This window comes from Pipistrellus hanaki (assembly GCF_964339955.1).
Source record: "Pipistrellus hanaki genome assembly, chromosome: 4".
NCBI lineage: Eukaryota > Metazoa > Chordata > Mammalia > Chiroptera > Vespertilionidae > Pipistrellus > Pipistrellus hanaki.
The window spans coordinates 89498717-89519478 of NC_140506.1; the positions used below are offsets into that span (position 1 = coordinate 89498717).

General features: G+C 44.5%; 1 protein-coding gene and 1 pseudogene across 2 annotated transcripts in view; both read left to right on the plus strand.

Moving 5' to 3' along the window:
* The window catches only part of LOC311621939 (large ribosomal subunit protein eL18-like), a 136691-nt pseudogene that overhangs the window by 109685 nt on the left and 6244 nt on the right, over positions 1-20762 (plus strand). The gene's annotated exons all lie outside the window — the stretch shown is intronic.
* The window catches only part of CREBBP (CREB binding lysine acetyltransferase), a 157104-nt gene continuing 139876 nt past the window's right edge, over positions 3535-20762 (plus strand). Inside the window, exon 1 of the mRNA XM_084882247.1 lies at positions 3535-4476. Within this exon, the coding sequence (XP_084738373.1) occupies positions 4392-4476 (85 nt within the window). The 5' untranslated portion in view covers positions 3535-4391. The remainder of the gene's footprint in view (positions 4477-20762) is intronic.

Consider the following 20762-nt stretch of genomic DNA (forward strand, 5'->3'; position numbering starts at 1 on the left):
CTGATGGATTCAGAAGAACTTTTCTAAGGAGATCTTTCCTGATTTACTTCTACCTCTTGCTCCTCTCCACCACATGCTCTCTCGGCCCCCAAGCCTTCTGTAAGTAGGGATTCCTTGGTCCTACATCCTCTGAGGTTTTTGGAAGGAGCAGGCAGCCTTAGGTTTGCAATCCAGATGAGCCCATTACTTGCCCTCTTCTATGCCTTATTTCCTCATCTATAAAACAAAGACAAATATTTCCTTCTAGGATTGTGGGAAGTGCTGATCCAAGCACAGCCATGTGGCCTGGCATACAGAAGGCACTCAAACAGTGTTGAATCCCTTTCATATGGGTCAACCTTGATCCCCAGCTAAGTCTATGTAGGCAGAAACCATACTTCCTCCCTTGATATTCCCCCATCAATGTCTGAGTACAATGTTCTTGGATGAGAGTCAGACCAAGGGGAGAATAAATAGAAAGAAAAGAAAAAGCAGCTATTAGGAAATAACAGAGGAATTCATAAAAATTATACAAATGTGATAGATAAAGGGACTGCTCAGGAGGTATGTGTTAGTGTCGAGAATGGTTAGGCAGGAGGAGCATGGGTTTGGAGTTTGAAGATTTGTTTCTGGCCTGGCCCTGATATGTCCAAATTATTTACCTCTAAGCCATTGGGATTGGGTCCCCTCAGTTTCCCCCCTGCAAAATGGGGCATGACCGATGCCATAGCTGCCCACTGGTGGGGGGTAGTACAAGCTCATGTGCACATGGCTGTACAAACTATTTACTGAGTGACCCTGAGGGCCAGATGACCCTACTGAACCAAGGCAGGCCCCGGCTGAGGCTCCTCAACGATCTGACATGTTGCCCCCTCTGTGGCGTAGTAGCCTGGAGCTGCCTTGATTTGGAACCCACCCTTCTTAGGGGCCTGGAGGCTTCTAGGTCTCAGGGGGACCCGACAATGTTCATTCATCAAATTCTACAAACCTACTTTTGGAGGGTACTGTCCTGTGATTAAAACATAGTCCTTGCTCTGACTGGTTTGGCTCAGTGGATAGAGCATCGGCCTATGGACTGAGGGGTCTCAGGTTCGATTCCAGTCAAGGACATATACCTTGGTTGCGGGTACATACCCAGTAGGAGGCAGCTGATCCATGTTTCTCTCTCATTGATGTTTCTGACTCTCAGAACATGTTTCTGATGTTTCATTGATGTTTCTCCCTCTCCCTTCCTCTCTGTAAAAATCAATAAAAATATATTTTAAAAAATGGCCCTTGCACTCAAGGAGCCCAAAGATCCCTAGTGAGAGGGACACACAGCACATTCCCTTACGGTGGCTGCAGCTTCCTTTACTTCCTGCCTTGTGTGCAAATTGTCTTCTTGCAAACTTCTGCTTATGGTTTCTGGGGTTTGCTATTTGGCCTCCTAGAATATATAGGCATTTCTCTTTATTTTGCCCCAAAACAGCAAAATAGCAATGACCTCAGGAGGTTCTCAAGGAATATTTGATGGATAAATAACAACATGAATGGCCAAAACCGGTTTGGCTCAGTGGTAGAGCGTCAGTCTGTGGACTGAAAAGTCCCGGGTTCGATTCCAGTCAAGGGCATAGACCTGAGTTGCGGGCACATCCCCAGTGGGGGATGTGCAGGAGGCAGCTGGTCGATGTTTCTCTCTCATTGACGTTTCTAGCTCTCTATATCTCCCCCTTCCTCTCTGTAAAAAATCAATAAAATATATTTTAAAAAAATAACATGAATGGATGACTAAAAGTAATGATACAGGTATGTCCAGGGTGCTGTTGGAATCTTTAAGTGGACTAGGAGGGCTTTCCAGAGTGACATTTGAACTGGGTCTTGGAGTTAAGAGTTTGCCAGGCATATGTATTCTCAGCATAGGGAACAGCATCTACAAGAGTATATCAAGCCGGAACTGGTTTGGCTCAGTGGACAGAGCATCTGTCTGCGGATTGAAAGGTCCCAGGTTCAATTCCCGTCAAGGGCATGAATATTGGTTGTGGGCACATCCCCTGTAGGAGGTGTGCAGGAGGCAGCTGGTTGATGTTTCTCTCTCATGGACGTTTCTAGCTCTCTATCCCTCTCCCTTCCTCTCTGTGGAAAATCAATAAAATATATATATAAAAAAAGAGTATATCAAGGCCTGAATGATGGGGACTTACTAGTGGCTCAGTGAGTGTGTGGGGGAGGAGATGGTGGAATGGAAGGAGGGATGGAAAATGGGACAGATGCAAGCAAGGGGTTGGGCAAACAGGGGAAAAAAAGTAGAAAGATCAGTCTTGACACTCAGACAATCTCTTTAAATATATATATATATGGCATTTTAAACAGACTGTACATATTCTTAAAAGGAGAATATATATGCTGTGTGTAGGGAGCTATTGGTTTTAAACGGAGTTCTTTCCCTCTTTTCCCAGGAAGTTAACTGTGGTGCTCCGAGGGGAGAAATGTGGAGAGCAAAAGACATTTAATCTGCCGCCGAGGGCACCGGGTGATGCTGGACGACTCTGGGGCCGTGGTGTGGGGAGGCAGAGCCGTTTCCCCAGGTAAAGCGCTGGTGGGAAGGGAGAGAGGGAGGAGTCTTCCGTGACTCACGGGTTTCTGGCGTAGGAAACAGGGTTGCTGGCGATACCTTTCAGATAAGGACTTCGGGATGAGTTTGGAGGAGGGGACAAAACTGAGAAGTGAACACTTTAGATTTCTGGGTAACTGTCCCACGGGAAATGGCCACGGTCCCACGGGAAGAGCAGGTCTCCGTGGGACCCCAGGTCTGTCTGGAGCACCTTCCGAGTTCCCAAGTGGTTGTCGGGGCCCTAAGCTCCGACGAAAGGGGCCTTCGGGGGCCCTTAGCACACTGGCCGTGCCCAAGCCCTGGGTGGGGCAGCACTCCCCACCTCCCCTTACAGATGAGGTGTCGGCCCTGGGGACCCCGTGGCCTAGGACTGGGACACAGGAGTCTTGCGTTCCCCTCACTTCACTTTCGGGGTGGGGTTCAAACCCTGGTCCTGCCACTTCCTGCCTCGGTTTCCCCACAAGCACAAGCTCTCGGGCGGACCTGAGGGCGGTCTGTAACCTGCAAGAAGCCACGACACATCGCTGGCGTCTGGCGGGGCGAAGTGAGCCGGCCCGGCTCGGGTCGCCCCGGACGTCGTCGCGGGCAGGGAAGTGAGTTGCCGCGACCCGGCAGTCTCCAGACCGTCGGGCCCGGCCGGCGCTGACTCCGCGCCGGCGGGGTTTGGTCCGCGGCCAGGCTACCGCCCCCAGCCCTGGATGGGCCCCGCAGCCCCGTTGGGAGTCTGAACAAAAGTGGAGGGCGGGCCGGGAGCCCTGGGTCCCGCAGGCCCGGCCGCCGCCCCGCAGCCTCGCCGCCTGACACTCCGCAGCCGCGCCTTCGGCCCTTCCGCCCGAGAGCGCTCGGCTCTTTCCGGCGCGGCCGGCGCAGGTGGAGGAGGCGGGGCGGGGGCCGTGCGTGGTGACGCCGCGGGGGGGTGACGCACCGGCGTGCCCCGCCCCCTCCCCCTCCCCGTTCAGGCTCTGGAAAGAGAAGAAAAAAAACTTTCTTTTTTTTTTTAATTGAGGAATCAACAGCCGCCATCTTGTCGCGGACCCGACCGGGGCTTCGAGCGCGATCTACTCGGCCCCGCCGGTCCCGGGCCCCACAACCGCCCGCGCACCCCGCTCCGCCCGGCCGTCCCGCTCCGCCCGGCCCTCGGCGCCCGCTCCGGCGGCCCCGCTCCCCTCTCGGCTCGGCCTCCCGGAGCCGCGGCGGCGGCGGCGGCAGCGGCGGCGGCGGCGGCGGAACGGGGGGTGGGGGGGGGCGCGGCGGCGGCGGCTCCGCTTCGCGCATTGTTTTTTCTTACGGCGACAGGCTGCGGGCGGGGAGTGGAGCCCGGAGCCCCTCGGTCGTCGGGCCGCGAGCGAATTAATTAAGTGGGGCGCGGGGGGGGGGGGGGTAGTGAGGCGGCGGCGCGGCGGCGGCACCATGTTCCCCGGGACTGCCTGAGCCGGCCGGCCGGGCGCCGTCGCTGCCTGCCGGGCCCGGGGGGGCGGCCGGGCCGCCGGGGCGCCCCCGCCGCGGAGTGTCGCGCTCGGGAGGCGGGCAGGGGATGAGGGGGCCGCGGCCGGCGACGGCGGCGGCGGCGGCGGCGGCGGCCGGGGGCGGGCGGTGAGCGCTGCGGGGCGCTGTTGCTGTGGCTGAGATTTGGCCGCCGCCTCCCCCACCCGGCCCTGCGCCCTCCCTCCCTCCCTCCCTCTCTCTCGGCGCTCGCTCGCGGCTCTCCGCTCGCGCTCGCTCCTCTCCCCTCGCAGCCGGCCGGGGCGGCGCCGACCCCTGCCCCGGAGCCCTCGCCGGCCCCGCCGCCCGCTCTCGGGGCTGTTTTCGAGAGCAGGTGAAAATGGCCGAAAACTTGCTGGACGGACCGCCCAACCCCAAGCGAGCCAAACTCAGCTCGCCCGGCTTCCCGGCGAATGACAGCACAGGTGAGGAGGGGGCCGGGCGGGGGGCTCGGGGGTCGCTGTCAGATCCTTCCCCCCAATGGTGAGTGTCCCCGGAGAGCCCAGCTCGGCGGCGTGCCTGCGGAGGACCCCCCTCACCCCCCCACCCCCCAAGAGGAGGCCGGCACAGCCCCTTCCCCGCAGCCCCGCCGGAGAGGGGAAGTGGCTGGGAGACTGTCCCGGCCCGCGATGGGGGGCCGATGCCCGGTGCACTCGGGTTTCCCGGAGTTGGGGAGCCCTCCTCGCGGGGAAACCGGATGGTGTACTTCCAGGGAGGAAAAGTAGAGCGGAGCGTGTTGATGTTGCGTGGTGATGCCGCCGGGTGTCTGGAGGGGTGACAGCGGAGGGTGGGCTAGTTTGGAGGCCGGAGGAGGACATAGCGCAGCGGACCCCCCCCCCCCCCCAAGTGCTCTCTGAACTGGTGACATTCGCAGTGCTGCGCCCAGAAGACACTCCGAGAGCCGCGGCCAGCCTGTGAGTTACAGCTTAGAAGTTTCTCGGAGTATTTTTTTTGAAAATTCTTGTTGTTTTGGTCACCTAAATCATTCCATTCCCCCCCCCCCCAACCCTAAACTTAGTTAGCAAGATGTCCTAAAAAGTGTCCGTGGTGTGTTTCATTTTACAAAAGGGTAACTTCAAAAGAAAGTTAAGTAACAGATTCACTTGGGCTGCCATCACCATTGGAGCTCGTGCTGGCTTTTACCAAGTGTAGGTATGTAAAAATCGAAGATGTTAGGATTTCTTAAAAAAATATTTTATCAGGATACTAAATGAGGTGTTTTTTTTTTTTTTTCTTTTTTTTTTTTTTCACCCCCGTTTACCCCCATTAAACAGCTACCTTGAAAAGTTCTTTAGGTAATCATCATTTTAGTTTTTAGCATTTTAGTTTTCCATTCATTTAATAATTCTGGGTTCTTCGGGCTGGTTCATGGCAGCATTGTGAGCTAGTCGTATTTCCTCTTTTAGAGCTCTCCTTTGCAGTAAAAACTTGTCGCCGCGTGGGAACAGTTCTGTCTCTGGGGTAGCTTGCATTTCTCCAGTACCATCGCGCATAGCAGCATCTGAAAATCAGTTTATAATGAATGGGCCCAAATTGGATTACATTGCTGTAGCAGTCCCTTCATATTTGTAGCAGACAACAGCTGTTCAACTTCTGCAAATATTTCTGACTGGCCACTAGCATATTTCTACTAGTGGTCTGAAATTCTGTTTAAACAAAACTTGAATTTTATGGTTCCAGTTTTAATACAATTCTTAGATATTAGTTAATGTAGAAGTGAGACACAACTTTTAAAAAAAAATCTGTCATGAGGAGATTCTTGTCTAATAAAATGAAATTCGTTAAACAGTGGGAAGGAATAAATATGTCTCATGGAATATAAAAGTCTCTAATAAGACTTTTAAAAACTGATAAAGATTTGAGTTTAATGTTAATTTTTATAAAATCAACTAATGTGAAGTGAGAGATGTGGAAACAGCTGTGATTTAAATGCCCTTTTACTGTAGAATAGATTTTGCTTGATTGATCTTGCCGTGTTTGGAACGGAGATCATGCCAGGCAAGTTCAGCTTTGAAGATTGTTCTCTGAAACATAACTTTTTGGATAGCTTTGCTATTGTTGAGTGAGGGTATTGCAAATTTTGTTTTATACAGAGGAAGAAATTAGTACCTAAGACCTAACAAAAAGGCTTATCCCACTATGTACATCTACCATAGCTGTTTCCAAGATAGAGTCCGAAGGACGGCCTTTTGAGTACCGTAGTTCGGTTACTTGGATGGTCAGATATTTATTATGCTGCTAATCACAAGGAGATTTATTAGAAAGGATTTTTCATTCTTGCCCACTTTTGTCCTGTTCCTTTCTAATTTTGATCCTCATAAGAGACGTTATATGTGATAGGGTGAATTTGTGTTGGGGGGCCAAGGAGGGAATCACCGAGCAAATTAAACGAGATACAACTTTGTCTCCTGTAACTACCATGTTTCCCCGAAAATAAGACATCCTCCGAAAATAAGACCTAGCGCATGGAAAGATAAGACATCCCCTGAAAATAAGACCTAGCGCAACTTTGGGAGAAAAAATTAATATAAGACACTGTCTTATTTTCGGGGAAACAGGGTAGTAGTCTAAGACAGATCTTAAGGTCTTAGATTAAGGAAATAAAGGACTAATGGAAAGTGAGGAGAGACCTGGGAATAATATTCTTGAGAGACTCAATCTTATTTTAGTGAGGAATTGTGTGTTTGAGGCTTCTAGGAGAAAATTGAGCCAGTAGGAACAAGGTGTGTTCCCTGCTCTGGTGGTAAAATTTGAGGGAGAGGAACTCTGTGCATGGGAAGAGCTGAGGGGTTAGAATTGGGAAGAGGCCTGAGAAACAAGAGAGAGCTACTTGGGTTGTCCCTATGTGGGGGCTGGCCTGTGATGAGTCTGGGGGCTGGCAGTTGGCCAAGAGAACAGAACCCCAAAGTGCTGTATGACTGGCAGGCACTTGCAGTCTACCAGGAGGTGCATGGATATGTATAGAACACTCCACTGTGAAGTAAGGCAACATCTGCAGGTGACATGCCACTGCCACCAGTGGCAGGCAGGAGAGGGCAGGAATGGCTGAGGAGAACACGCAGAGGTGATTCGGAAACAGGAAATAGGGAATGCGCCCCAAAGGAGGGCAGCAAGAGGAAGACTCAAACACTTTTTCACAACCAGTCTTCCCTTATTTGGCACCCTTTGTAAGAAGTAGGACTTTGTGTTAACCAGTATATAGTTAGTTGAGTGTTTTGGAAACTTGTTCATTTAATATGTCCAAATTCTAACAGCATATTAGTCTTTCAACAGCAGGGATTCATGATTTCACAGTGTAGGAGAAATAAATATCCAGGCAAGCAGTAGACTTTTTTGGTCAGCTTAATTGAGGCCAAATTTACATACAACAAATAGATTTTATAAAAGAAGTTTAATAAGGCTACCTTCTAAAAACTGAAGATAGATATATCTCATGTGTATAAGTGTCCCTGAACAGTTGTGATTACATTTTATGTGAACCCCTGTAAGTGCAATAGAAAACTATATTTAAAGAAAGCGTAAATACAGCTATCAACCAAAATACTTTTTACATTAAAATTGTTATCTTTTTTGTATGTGCAGTGCTTTATGCATCAGAGTGCTTTTCTCTCTATCAATTTGTTCCTCACGCATCCTATGAGGTAGGAAGCAAGATATTATTCCTGCTGCTTCTAGGTGAGGCGCCATACTTGAGAGAGGTAATCTGTCCAAAATAAGAGGGTCAAAACCAGAACCAAACCAAAATCAGTAAAATAAATAAGTCTATTCAGTATATTCATTTCATAAGTCTACATCCATAAATATGGAATTTGCTTTGAACCCAGGAGACTGCAGTGCTTGGCAAGTATCAATAGCATAACTCCTGTGAGTGAATTAAATCCCTATGGGGAAAGTTTGTAATCACTCGGGGGAGCAGAGTGTGTCTTCCTGCTGAGGCTCAGGGCAGAGACTCCCCCTTCCCTCTGGTTTTGGCAGCAACAGGATTTTATTTGGGGCCTACACTTTGGTCTTACCTTTGTGGTTATTGCAGTGAATAATTGAGGACCGTCAAATTACTTCATCTCTTAACTAAGTTCTGACAAATGGGAAGAGTAAGTTTTGTAGAGAATTCTAGGGCTAGGGCTTGTCATGACTTTGCTTTTACTTGTCAGAAAAGTCGAGGCTTTTAAATAACAGAAGGGTGAGAACAGCGGGTCCATTTGAAGTTCCTCAGGGGTGATGGGAATGAATCCCATCAAGGTGCTTTGGCAGTTGATCAGAAGATTGAGAATCATTCCTATTTAACATTCAGATTTGATTCTGTAATTCTTAACCAGAATTGAAAATGAGTTCTAAAGGGACTGAGGCTTGATTCTACAATCAAAAGTTGATGCTGAGATTGTTAGCTGGTGCTTTGTTTGGTTTTTAAATGTTTTTATTTATTTCAAAGAGGGGAAGGGAGAGGGAGAGAGTTAGAAACCTCAGTGATAAGAATTATCAATCAGCTGCCTCCTGCATGCCCCCTACTGGCGGTCAAACCTGAAACCTGGGCATGTGCAGTGCCACTTGAGCTGTGACCTTCTGGATCATGGTTGATATTCAACCACTGAGCCACATCAGTTGGGCTAGCCAGTGTTTTTAAAACTTCTGACTCGTGTCCTTATGGTAGTGTAACAAAGTATCATTATGTGGGGCTACATAAATGTTAACTTTGTATTTTTATTTAGTGTGTTTGAAAACGAAACAGTTGCCCTGGCCAGTGTGATTAAGGGGTTAGAACCTTTGCCTGAGCATCAAAGGGTTTCAGGTTTGATCCTGGGCTCCAGGTCAGATTGCATGTAGGAGGCAACCAATTGATGTTTCTCTCATTCTCACATTGATGTTTCTCCCCCCCCCCCCCCGCCCCCCCACTCTTAAAAAAAATCTATGGAAAATATATCATCTTTGGATAAAGATTAACAAGGAAAAGAAACCACACAAAATAGTTAAAAATTATTTTGCTAAAGTATGGCTTATTAAAATGAAATGTACCTATTGCATAAAGCAAGATTAGGAAAGCTTGGTTTATGAGCCATTTTGGTTCTTGGGGTAACCTTAGTCAGGACACCGCCTCTTCTTTTTTTTTTTCTTTTTTTTCCATTGATTTGGGGGGTGGGGGAGATATAATTTGCAGTTCCACTTATTTATGCATTCATTGGGTTGTATGTGGTCTGACCGGGGATCAAAACCACAGCCATGACATATAGGGATAGCACTCTTAACTAACTGAGCTACCCAGCCAGGCCAGGGTAAGATGCCACCTTTTTATCTTACGCAAACTAGCACTTAGGATATATTTCAAGAAACCAAAGCAAAGGGCATGTAAAGAGGTGTTTCTCAAATGAGATTGAAAATAGGAACTTAAGTTCAGGCCGTCCCAGAACCATTGTGTACTGATGGCTTTAGTTTGTACCATTCCCAAACCTTTTTTGTTGTTATTAACTCTCAAGGATATTTTTCCCCCATTGATTTTTCAGAGAGAGTGGAATGGAGGGAGGGAGTTCCAGTGGGGAGAGAAGGAGCGGGAGAGAAACATTGATGTGAGACACATGGATTGGTTGCCTCCCACATGCACCTGACCAGGGTGGGACCGAACCAGATACATGCCTCTGACTAGGAGTTGAATCCATGATCCTTTGATGCTCAGGCTGATGCTCCAATTACTGAGACACACTGGCCAGGGCCCACACCTTTATTGTGTAATACATGGGTGGGCAGACTTTCTGTAGAGGGCCAGAGGACCTGTTTTCAGTTTTGTGGACCCTATGATCTGTTACAGCTACTCAGTACTGCCTTTTTAGCAAGAAAGCCATCCTGGACAGTAATACAGGAGTGGGTGTGGCTGTGTGCTAATAAAACTACAATTTGGCCTTTGGTGCGGGGGCCCTCATGTCATGTGCGACTAATGCTCTGAGTATCCATTAGGAGCACTGGGCTGCTGGGGTTGCACTAGTCTTAGCTGTCTCTGAGGACAAGATCAGTTGAACAGCAGCAGCACAGGTTTTTTTGAGTACCTACTATGTGCTGATCTTACTGCTGACCTTCAAACACGGGGAGCAGGGATTTCTAAGCCATTGAGTTGCAGTGAGCCTTATGGGGAGCAGCAGACAGAGCCCCTCTATTTTTTTTGTTCCTTTTAAACACTTCTACATATAATTTAAAATCAGGTAAGTTTAACAAAAACATTTAACTTAATTGAGGTGATTTTGTTCCTTTGCTCTCCGTTGTCATCTTCTGCCCTCCAAGTCGGCATCTTCCAGTGAAACTTGAAGGTGAGCAGCTCTGCTCTGCACAAGCTTGTAAGATCCTTTCACAGTACCCGGCACATGTTAGGCTCTCCGGAAATACTTGAGGGAATGAGTGAATGAATGTGCAGTGTTTATCTTTCAAAGTTCTTATATTTTTTCTCACACAAGATTGTGCCTTTAAGTTAATTGCCGCAAATTTTAAGCTATTTGTCCTAAATCTAATTTCTATTGAGATACAGACATATACCGTCCCTGTGCATTTTCACCTGTGGACCAACCTGGCTAGCTGTAGGAGTGCTCAAGCCAGGGCCTATTTGGGGCTCATAGGCTTCTTGGGGATCCTTAGTGGTGTTAGCACAGGTCATGGTGTTGATTGGACAGTAAGGGGGTGAAGGCACTGGCTCTACTGGAGCCAGGCCAAGTGGGTGCAGTCTCTCCCTCGCCCCTGTGCTAGCATATGGCTGTGAAAGGATCTTACAAGCTTGTGCAGAGCAGAGCTGCTCACCTTCAAATTTCACTGGAAGATGCGGACTTGGAGGGCAGAAGATGACAACGGAGAGCAAAATAACAAGCAAAGGAACAAAAACACCTTAATTAAGTTAGATCAGTTATCTGAACCTCAATTTCTTCATCTATGAAATAGAGATAATTGTCATTCTCATCTCAAAGGATGGTTATGAGGGTAGAATGAGATGAATTGTGGAAAGTGCCTGGTCTGAAGTAAATGCTCAGTGCATGGCTGCTGGAACCGGCGTCGTCAGGGAAGGTGGGTGTGCCCTGTAGTCCAAACTCACAGGGGCTGCTCATTTAATTGGACTGGAGATTTGTTTGTCGATGGTTCTGGAACCTTGTACACATATCCACACAGGTCTCCTGAGCAGATCTGTTGTAGTGTAGCCTATTCAGTGAGTATATAGCCAAAAATTATATAATTAATACTATTGATTTTTGCCACCACTTTCAATTATATTTTTTAAATAGACACACAATGGCCATGAAATTCTAAAATTGCAAAAACTTAAGTGGTGTGGTATGTTCTGAAAATTCTTGCTAATTTTGAAGCATATTTCATGAACTGTTTAAGTATCAAATGAATATGTGATTCTTTTTTTTTTTTTACTGGATATATTGCAATTCAGTCTGAGGTACCTGTTAGGCAGTAGCAGTGTACAAAGGATTCTTACCGATGCTTTTGAGTAGCTTAGAATTATGTTGACAAGATGAGACTTAGAGGTAAAACTTGAAAAAGAATACAAAATGCCATCAAATGCTGAATGCATGTGTCAGAAAGGGCAACCTGAAGAGGGCTTCATTTATACACTTGCTATTTACTGAATGCCTCTGTTTGCAGAAGCCCAGGGCTGGGCGTCTGAGGGACAGCACCTTAGACTTGGGGTGGGTGAAGGGCCTTGGCTAAGAGAAGCACACACCAGCAGTAGCCTGGTGGGCCCTCTGTGCTCCTGGACTCTGGTGCCTCTTGGGCCTCTCCTGCTGGGCCAGAGCAAGGAGCCAGGTAGTTGGGGAGCCTGCTGGTTTTCTATTTATTATTGGGAAAGACACCCTAATCATTCTCAATAGATTGTTTTTGTGGGTGTGATCACCCTGGGGCTCTCATCTATGCCCATTCTCTCTGGTTGTCCCAGACAGTCTCTCTCAAGCTCCATAAGCTCTCTGGCCTTGCCTTCTGTTTTTCAGTACATGTGCCTGGTGTCCTTTAGCCTGCTCTGAGGCCTTTTCCTATGGATTCCTCTCTCCTCAGAATTCCTTTCCATGGCTAAGGGCTCCTCGGTTGGTGTGCTTGTCCACAGCCCCTGCATTAACTATGGGAAGGGATTCCACATTCCCAATTCAGTCTTAGGCTTAACCTTCAGGAACATGCTTCCATTGCAGCATATCCCTGGTGCCAAAGGGTAAGTTCTTTGCCAGTGCTTGTTGTGGGAGGGGGTGCGGGAGGTGCGGGGGTGGAGGGGAGAGGCTTGTATATTCAACTTTGCATGGGGGCTGTGATCCTTTGACACAGGAGAGAGTTATGTACAGGGTCCAGTGAGAGCAGGTCAGGGCTTTGACTGAAGAGAAGTGACTCGCTCGGATTTGATGGAGAGCTCTTTGGACATGGAAGAGGCACGGGAAAGGCATGGAAGTAAGCAAAGTGGTTTGTTGTTTTCCAAGTTCTTAGACAAGTTTGAGAATGTTGCTGTATTTGAAAAACTGCCTTTAAGGTGTCCTTTTGTTCTAAATTTGGGAAGCAGGGATATTTTTGAGCTCTATGTCTAAAAGTTAATTCTTTTCTTTTTAAACCTTACCCTTAGAAAGACTTGGATAGCATCCCGTGTGACAGTTTCCCTGTGTTTCATTTCCATTAATCAAAAGAAAGTTTAATTGAACTATAGCTAAGAATAATAAATCTAATGGTGACAATTTGACTGAATCTGACTTTCCTATTTCTAGGTGTTTCATCTGCTTCTATTTGAAAATCTCAATTTGCCAGTCTTTCTAATAACACCTGTGCCTTATTGTATAGTAGTATCTCTCCCTCCCCCTCCCCCTCCCCCTCCCCCTCCCCCTCCCCCTCCCCTCCCCCTCCCCCTCCCCCTCCCCCTCCCCCTCCCCCTCCCCCTCCCCCTCCCCCTCCCCCTCCCCCTCCCCCTCCCCCTCCCCCTCCCCCTCCCCCTCCCCCTCCCTCTCCCTCTCCCTCTCCCTCTCCCTCTCTCCCTCTCCCTCTCTCCCTCTCCCCCTTTCCCTCTCCCTCTCCCTCTTCCCCCTTCCTCCCCTCTCAACCGAGAATATGCTTATTGATTTTAAAGAGAGGGGGGAAAGAGGGAGAGAACATTGACCAGTTGTCTTCTGTGCATGCCCCAACCAGGATAGATCCTGCAACCTAGGTATGTGTCCTGAGTGGGAATTGAACCTGCAACCTTCAGTGTATGGGACAATGCTCCAACTATCTGAGCCACACCGGCCAGGGCTACAGGAGATGTTTCTTAATAGTTGTAGCTGTTTAATGGGGTTGTACAATTCTTGTACAAGCTTTTTATAATTTAAAAGCTTCTCTTTGCCCTACCCCCCAAATATTTTGTGTTTTTTATCAAAACTATATTATTATCAATGAAATAGCAAGAAAAATAAGCTACTATTCTTTATAAGAGCCTGTAGAGAGAGGCTTGTGCAGTATTTAAATAAAGTGTATTTGGCATTTTATTACAAACTGAATGATGACACTTAGGGACTATAGAATACTATCAAATAATTAGAGTTTGCTTTGACAATAATGGACTATAAGAGCTTGACCCAATTCCTTTGGATTAAAACTTTTTTGAATATTTGTCACTGATTAAAAGTAGAACCTTCTAGCCATGACTCAGAGTTGAAGGAAATGTCAGAGCTTTTTATATGGGATGTGGGCAGTGTGGTGGTAGTGAGGAGGGAGCCCTGGCCTCCACTCACTGAATCTCGCCTACCAGCTCATCAGCTTTGTGACGTGGGTCCGTGATGTTACCTTTGAGCTTTGGTAGGGAAGAGGGACAGTTGTCTCATCTCTAAAATGATTTTTTTTTCTTCTAGAACTTTCCATTTCTTTTTACTTCAATAAGCTTTGTATATTGGAGTTACTATAGTTCCTGGAATATAGCAGGTTGTGGCAGCTATTATTACTGTTTAATTGTGTGGGAAAATACAAGTCACCAACCTCTCTGGCTGGTGAAGGTTGGAATGATGTAGGCTATTAGTCTGACCCAGAACCAGATCCTTGGAAGTTCCTTGCTGAGTAAATGTGAAGATACCTCCTCTGCCTTTTTGCCTCCAGCATCAGGGCTAGTATAGTCTCAGAACCAGCTTGCAGAAGAGTGAATTAAAAGCTGAGATCTAGGAATCCTATAAAACTAGTAATGGTTTGACACCTTTTACTCAGTCTGGATTTGAAGTTAAAAGCTGTTATATTATTGGAAAGTTGAAGTCTAAATGAAACTAATTTTCAGAACAAGGGCTTGATTTAGGTTAGGGTTTAAAAGGGAAAAGCAAGTAGCGAAATTACAAAAATAGTCTTCTTTCTTCTTTTTTTTTCAATCCTCACCCAAGGAGTGGGGATATTTTTCCCATTGATTTCTAGAGAGAATGGAAGGGAGTGGGGTGGGGGAGAGTGAGAGAAAGAAACATCCATGTGAGAGACATGTGGATTGGTCCCCTATCACACTAGAACTGGCAACCCAGGTAGGTGCCTTTGACTGGGAATTGAACTTGCAACTCTCCAGTGGGCAAGCCTGTACTCTAACTATATTATAATCAACGAGCCACTCAGGCCAAGGGTGTCTTTCTTTTCAAAAAACAGGGTTAGGGGAGAAAATGGCCTTGGGATCACTCTGCAGTTTAGTAAGGGTGATTAGTTGAAAGAATTTTCAGTGAAATTTAATCTCCTTTTTGGTTCAGTTATCACTGGTCTCGAAAGGAGGAGATTCAGCTCCTTGCTTATTGTGGGACATTTCTCTTCTTGAAAATAACAAAAAGACATAAAGTATTGATTTTCTATGTCATTTTGGTTGTGCCTCTGCTACTATTGGGATTGTTTTTTGTTTGAAGAGCACAGCTTGCTCAGAGTTGAGCTTCTCTTAAAAATAAAATCTCTGAGGAAATCATTCAAATTATCAAGAGATAATTCAATATTTTAGCATGCAGTGATGATTTTCTTAATCTTTTAATGTTTAAGGAAAAATGGATTCATAATACTAAGAGAGTAAATTTAGACATTTTCTTTGTTTGAAATGCCAGTATTTATATATATATACATACATATATATATATATATATATATACATACACACATATAATATATACACACACATATATGTGTACACACACACACACACACATATGTAAATTGATTTCAGAGAGGAAGGGAGAGGGGGAGAGAGAGAAATATCAATGATGAGAGAGAATCATTGATCAGCTGCCTCCTGCACGCCCCACACTGGAGATCAAGCCCGCAACCCAGGCATGTGTCCTGACTGGGAACCAAACTGTGACCTACTGGTTTATAGGTCGATGCTCAACCACTGAGCCACGCAATATTATTATGATAATCTTCTAAGTCGACACTGCCTAGTAGAACTTTCTGTGTTGGTGGACATGTTCTATATCTGTACTGTCCAGTACTGGAACCAGTGGCTACTCATGGTTATTGAGCATTTGAACAGTTTATAATGTGATTCGGGGACTATTTTAAATTTTACTTAATTTTTAATAGTGTAAATAGCCACATCTGGCTACTGGCTTCTGTATTGTATAGCACAGACCTAAATACATTTACTTAATCTCATTTCTCTAAAGTTTTCTTTAAGATATTTTTTTTATCTAAAAGACAAAGTTATTTTAAAGGAACTGTCTTTTAAAGATAGAAGGTACTTTCAGAAATATTCAGTACATTTAGGATTATTCACTATTTAGAAAATATGTCACACTGTGGTGTCAGCCTGGAGACACAACAGGTCTAGTGTCTGCCTTCATGGACGGCATCTGTAGTGAGATGTGACCCCAGAGGAGAGGCTCATGCATGATTAGGGTACAGGATAGAGTCTGTTCTGGATATGGGGACGGCCTCTTGGGAGAAGAGGCATTAGCCCTGAGAACTGAAGATGAACAGGCGATTGGGAGGAGGGGAAACTATTCTAGGCTTGGAAACAGCATCAGTAGCAAGTGTGAAGGTCTGGGGGTGTAATCTCTTGAGTGTAACAGTTTCTGCAACAATCAGTTTTGTTTTTGGTTTACGTTCATTGGGCTACTACCATTTAGAATCGGTGTGGTCTTGCTCCTGAGAAGTGGAGACTGCTGGTGTGGTCCTGCTCTTGGGAGTTGGGTGAGCTGGGGTTCCAGTTTCAGTTCTACCATCTCATTCTTTTATTCAACAAATATTTAAATACTTATAAAATTCAAATTCATTATATATTTTTATGTGGGATATTGCTAGGCTGTGATGAAAACAGTGGTGGCTCTGTCCTCTTGGAACTCAGAGTATGGTGGCATAACCAGGCAATCCAGCAGTCCCAATGCCTGTCTAATTGCAAATTAAGATCAGAGTTGTGGCAGGAGGAACCTGGATGCTTCAGGTAGGATGGTCAGGGAAACTTTTTAGCGGAAAGCACTTTGGAGTTCTTGCAGGATGAATTATGTGGGAAGTCAGGCTAGGCATCTGAAGGCAAGCAAAATCGAGAGCCTCCAAGTGTCAGACCAGGGAGTCCAGGCCATTCTTTTAGGGCTTTAAAACCAATACAAAATTTTAGAAACCAATCGCTTCCCAGGGTAATTGGATAAGCCTGGATAAGCTTTTCCTAGGTGTGTGTTTCCATCCAAATTCCTATCTGCAAGGAGAGTTGAAAATTTTCTCTCTCTTCCCACATCCCATTGTAGGAGGAAAAAACCATGAAAGTTGTTTAATATTTTTCTTAAAGCCCTGACCGGTTTGGCTCAGTGGATAGAGTGTCGGACTGAAAGGTCCCAGGTTCGATTCTGGTCAAGGGCAGGAGGCAGCACATTTCCTAATGGGGATGTGCCCAAAAGATTGATGTTTCTAACTCTCTAGCACTCTCCCTTCCTTGCTGTAAAAAAATCAATAAAATATATTTTAAAATTTTCTTAAAGTAAGTAATGTATTCATAGGGTTCAAAATTCCCAAAAGCACAAGAGAATGTTTGGTGGAAAGACCCCCTCTCCTGTCTATTTCTGGAGTTAACCAGTTTTACTTCCCACAGGTAACAAGTGTGCATTTTCCTAGAGTCATGCTATGCATATATAAGCACATGCTCTCTATTTTCTTCCCATAGTGACACATTATACTTGTCATTCCACTATAAGTAAATTTTGGACTGATAGAATCTCAGAGCTATTGGATATACTAATATTCAAAGAGCAGTCTTCATTCTAACAACACTTTTTAATGGTAAAATGTTTTGGTACTGTACTTAAATAACAAAATTATTTTAGTGTTTTTTTTTTTGTTTGTTTTGTTTTTTTAAATATATTTTTATTGATTTTATACAGAGAGGAAGGGAGAGAGATAGAGAGTTAGAAACATCGATGAGAGAGAGTCATCGATCAGCTGCCTCTTGCACACCCCCTACTGGGGATATGCCCGCAACCAAGGTACATGCCCTTGACCAGAATCGAACCCGGGACCCTTCAGTCCCCAAGCCTACGCTCTATCCATTGAGCCAGCTATTTTAGTGTTTTCACTATTCTGTATATGTAAGAAGAATTGAGGATTTAAAAAAATTAATTCCATGTCATCTCAAAGAATATTAGAGGTTTTGTTACTGTCCGTCATGTTGCACATCATGCATCCAGTTCATACCAAAGTTCTGTTTATTTTCCCAGTTTCTGGAAAAAATTCTTAAAACCTGTAGTTTTTATTATCCACCTTAGTAGATAATGTAAAAATATCTGTAACTTCTACATCAAGCAAATAAAGTGGAAATCAGTTTCTTGCTTGGTAGGAGTACTAAGAATATTCATATTAATGCCAGGCCTTTTCATTAATTTAGTTAATTCATTTAGAGATTGCAAAACATTATTAAAGTGACCCAAAAGTCCCTCAGAAGAGGAGTAGCTGAGTTCTCTGCTATTGCAGATGAGATTTATCTTAAGAGAGAAGATAAATTTGTTAGATCATTACATAAAAGAGATGGAGAATAAAAATGATAGATTTTTTTAGGGGTAAAAAGATATTTACTATTTTTTTAGTGCATAAATTTCCAGAAGGAAATCTCTAGGAATTGTTTTTCTTAGGGGTAAGGAACTGGAGATGGTTTGGAGGGCTCTCTATTGTCCACTTTATATTCTGAATGCCTTAAAAAATACCTATAAACACATTTTTGTCATGAAAAGCTAGTTAAAAAATAAATCAAATTCAAAGCAAAACATCTTTAGTATTTGTGGTTAGAAGAATCTGTTTAATGGTGAGAAGTGGAGTTTTGGTTAGTTCCTGTTGCAAAACCTTTAGCAAAAATGGTTTGAACAAAGTGTAAATTAATTCAGAGGTGCTGTTCAAAGATTTGAAAATATGATTGTGTTTTATTGTGATGTCGAGTCATCACTTCTTTGCATGAGCTCTGAGTTTAACAGAATCCTTTATTAAAGGTTTCTTCATTGATGTGCTGGAAGCTACAAGACCTGACAGCCAACTAATGTTTCTTTGAGTATTTTGAAATAATGTTAGCATTCCTGATGTGAGCAACATTTATTTTACTACTACGTTGGGTACAAAATGTAGATTGTCACATTCCTTTAGGGGGAAAAAGAGTATTTTTGAAAACCCCTTAAAATACTTTTTATTTTTCTGCCTTTTAAGCTCATTTAAACACTAAACAGTATTTTAAACTAATATTGAGCTCATTTCAGATTTCACCTCAATCAGTAAACACTCCAGTTGGAATCAGGAATGTGTGGAAGTGTTCCCACTTGGGCCAACGCTGGTCAGCCGGGTCTGACACCTCCGGGCCTACCTTTAAAAATTCAATTTTTAAAATTACTTAAATGAGTAATTCATTCACATGGTTCAAAAATCAGAGGACACCAATTTGTCAGGAGCCTTCCTCCCTCTACCTAGTCCCCAGATGTGAGTAGATTGTGCTCTTCTCCAGGATTTGTCTCTTCAAGCGACACTGTCTCTCTAAGCTCCTTTGTCCCCTTGCTGCCCTTTCTTTTATTCTTACCCGAGTAGTACACTATACATATTGTGGCTTTCCTGTACATAGAAACACATGGAGAGCTTCTTTATCTCTTTTTGTAGTTGCTAGTGATCCATTATATGAGATGGGCCATAATTGATTTAATCCGTTCCTCACTTATGGACATTAGATTCCAATCTTACTGTCTCAACACAGTGTTTCAATGAATAGCTCTGCACAATTATGTGTATATCTACAGAACAGATTCCTAAAAGTGGAATTAATGGTTAAAAGGATTAAGCATTTTTAATTTTCATGATGTCATCAAATTGTTCTTGTTATTGTAAGAACTTATATGTTGGTGGATTCTTAAAGCTTTAAAAGCAGTACACTTATATCCAGCATAGACATCACTAGTTACTTTGTGTATGTTATTTATTAATATTGTCTAGTTCAGTGTTTTTCAACCTTTTTTGGGCAAAGGCACACTTGTTTCATGAAAAAAATCACGAGGCACACCACCATTAGAAAATGTTAAAAATTTAACTCTGTGCCTATATTGACTATATATAAAGTAATTCTCTTGAATAGGAATCAAATAAACACAAAGAAAGTATTTTATAATTACTTTATTATGAAATATTAAGTAAACAAAATAGTGAAAAATTATAAAATTCTTGTCTTGTCTGCACCTACGGCACACCAGGCAACATGTGCCGTGGAACAGCGGTTGAAAAACGCTGGTCTAGTTGATGATACATTATTCTTCAGTTTGTGATCATCATTTTGTGGAATCTCCATAGCTTTAGGGTAGGGTATACTTTATTTTTCCTTTAAGACTTTTTAAATTTTTTTTTAGAGAATAGTTTCAAGTTCATAGCAAAATTGAGAGGAAGGTGTAGAGATTTCCCACATGCCTCCTGCCCCTACATGTGCAAGCCTCTCCCATTATTAACATCTCCTATCAGAGCAGTACATCTGTTATAACTGATGTACTTACATTGACACAGCATAATTACCCCAAATTCATAGTTTGCATTAGGGTTCATTTTTGGTGGTATAAATTCTGGTGTTTGAATAGACGTATAATGATATGTAACAAACATTATGGTATCATACAGAGCAGTGGTCACCAACCTATGGTCTGTGAGGGCCAAAAGGTTGGCGACTGCTGATACAGAGTATTTTCACTGCCCTAAAAACCCCCTGTGCTTCACCAGTTCATCCCCACACTCCCTAACTCTGGCAATCACTCATCTTTTTACTGTCTTCATAGTTTTGCCTTTTCCAGAATGCTATAAGTTAGAATCATATAGTACATAGTCTTTTCAGATTGGCTTGTTCCCAATCTTAGTGGTATGTTTTTAAGTTTCCTCAATGTCTTTTCATGGCCTGGTAGCTCATTTCTTTTTAGTGCTGAATAATGTTCCATTGTTTGGATGTTCCACTTTTTGGACTTCATACATTCATTTCATGTTATAGGTTCTTGTATAGTCCACCTGTTTCCATATGTTGTACACTGACACCTCTTAAGTCCATAATATGATCTTTCCCCTTCTGACTTGGTGTTGCTGCCTGCCAGGTATAGATCCTATCCAGTGTTTCCCAAACTTTTGGCATATGTGTACCCCTTCTATAATTTTTGTAACGCTGAGTACCCCTCGTACTCATGAAAACGTAGAATTAGGTGCAGCTAACTAAGCACGGTGCAGTGCAAATCCCCACCAAACTCCGGTGCAACGCTTACTTCCACCCGACTCTTCCCGTACCCCTTCGCGTACCACACTTTGGGAA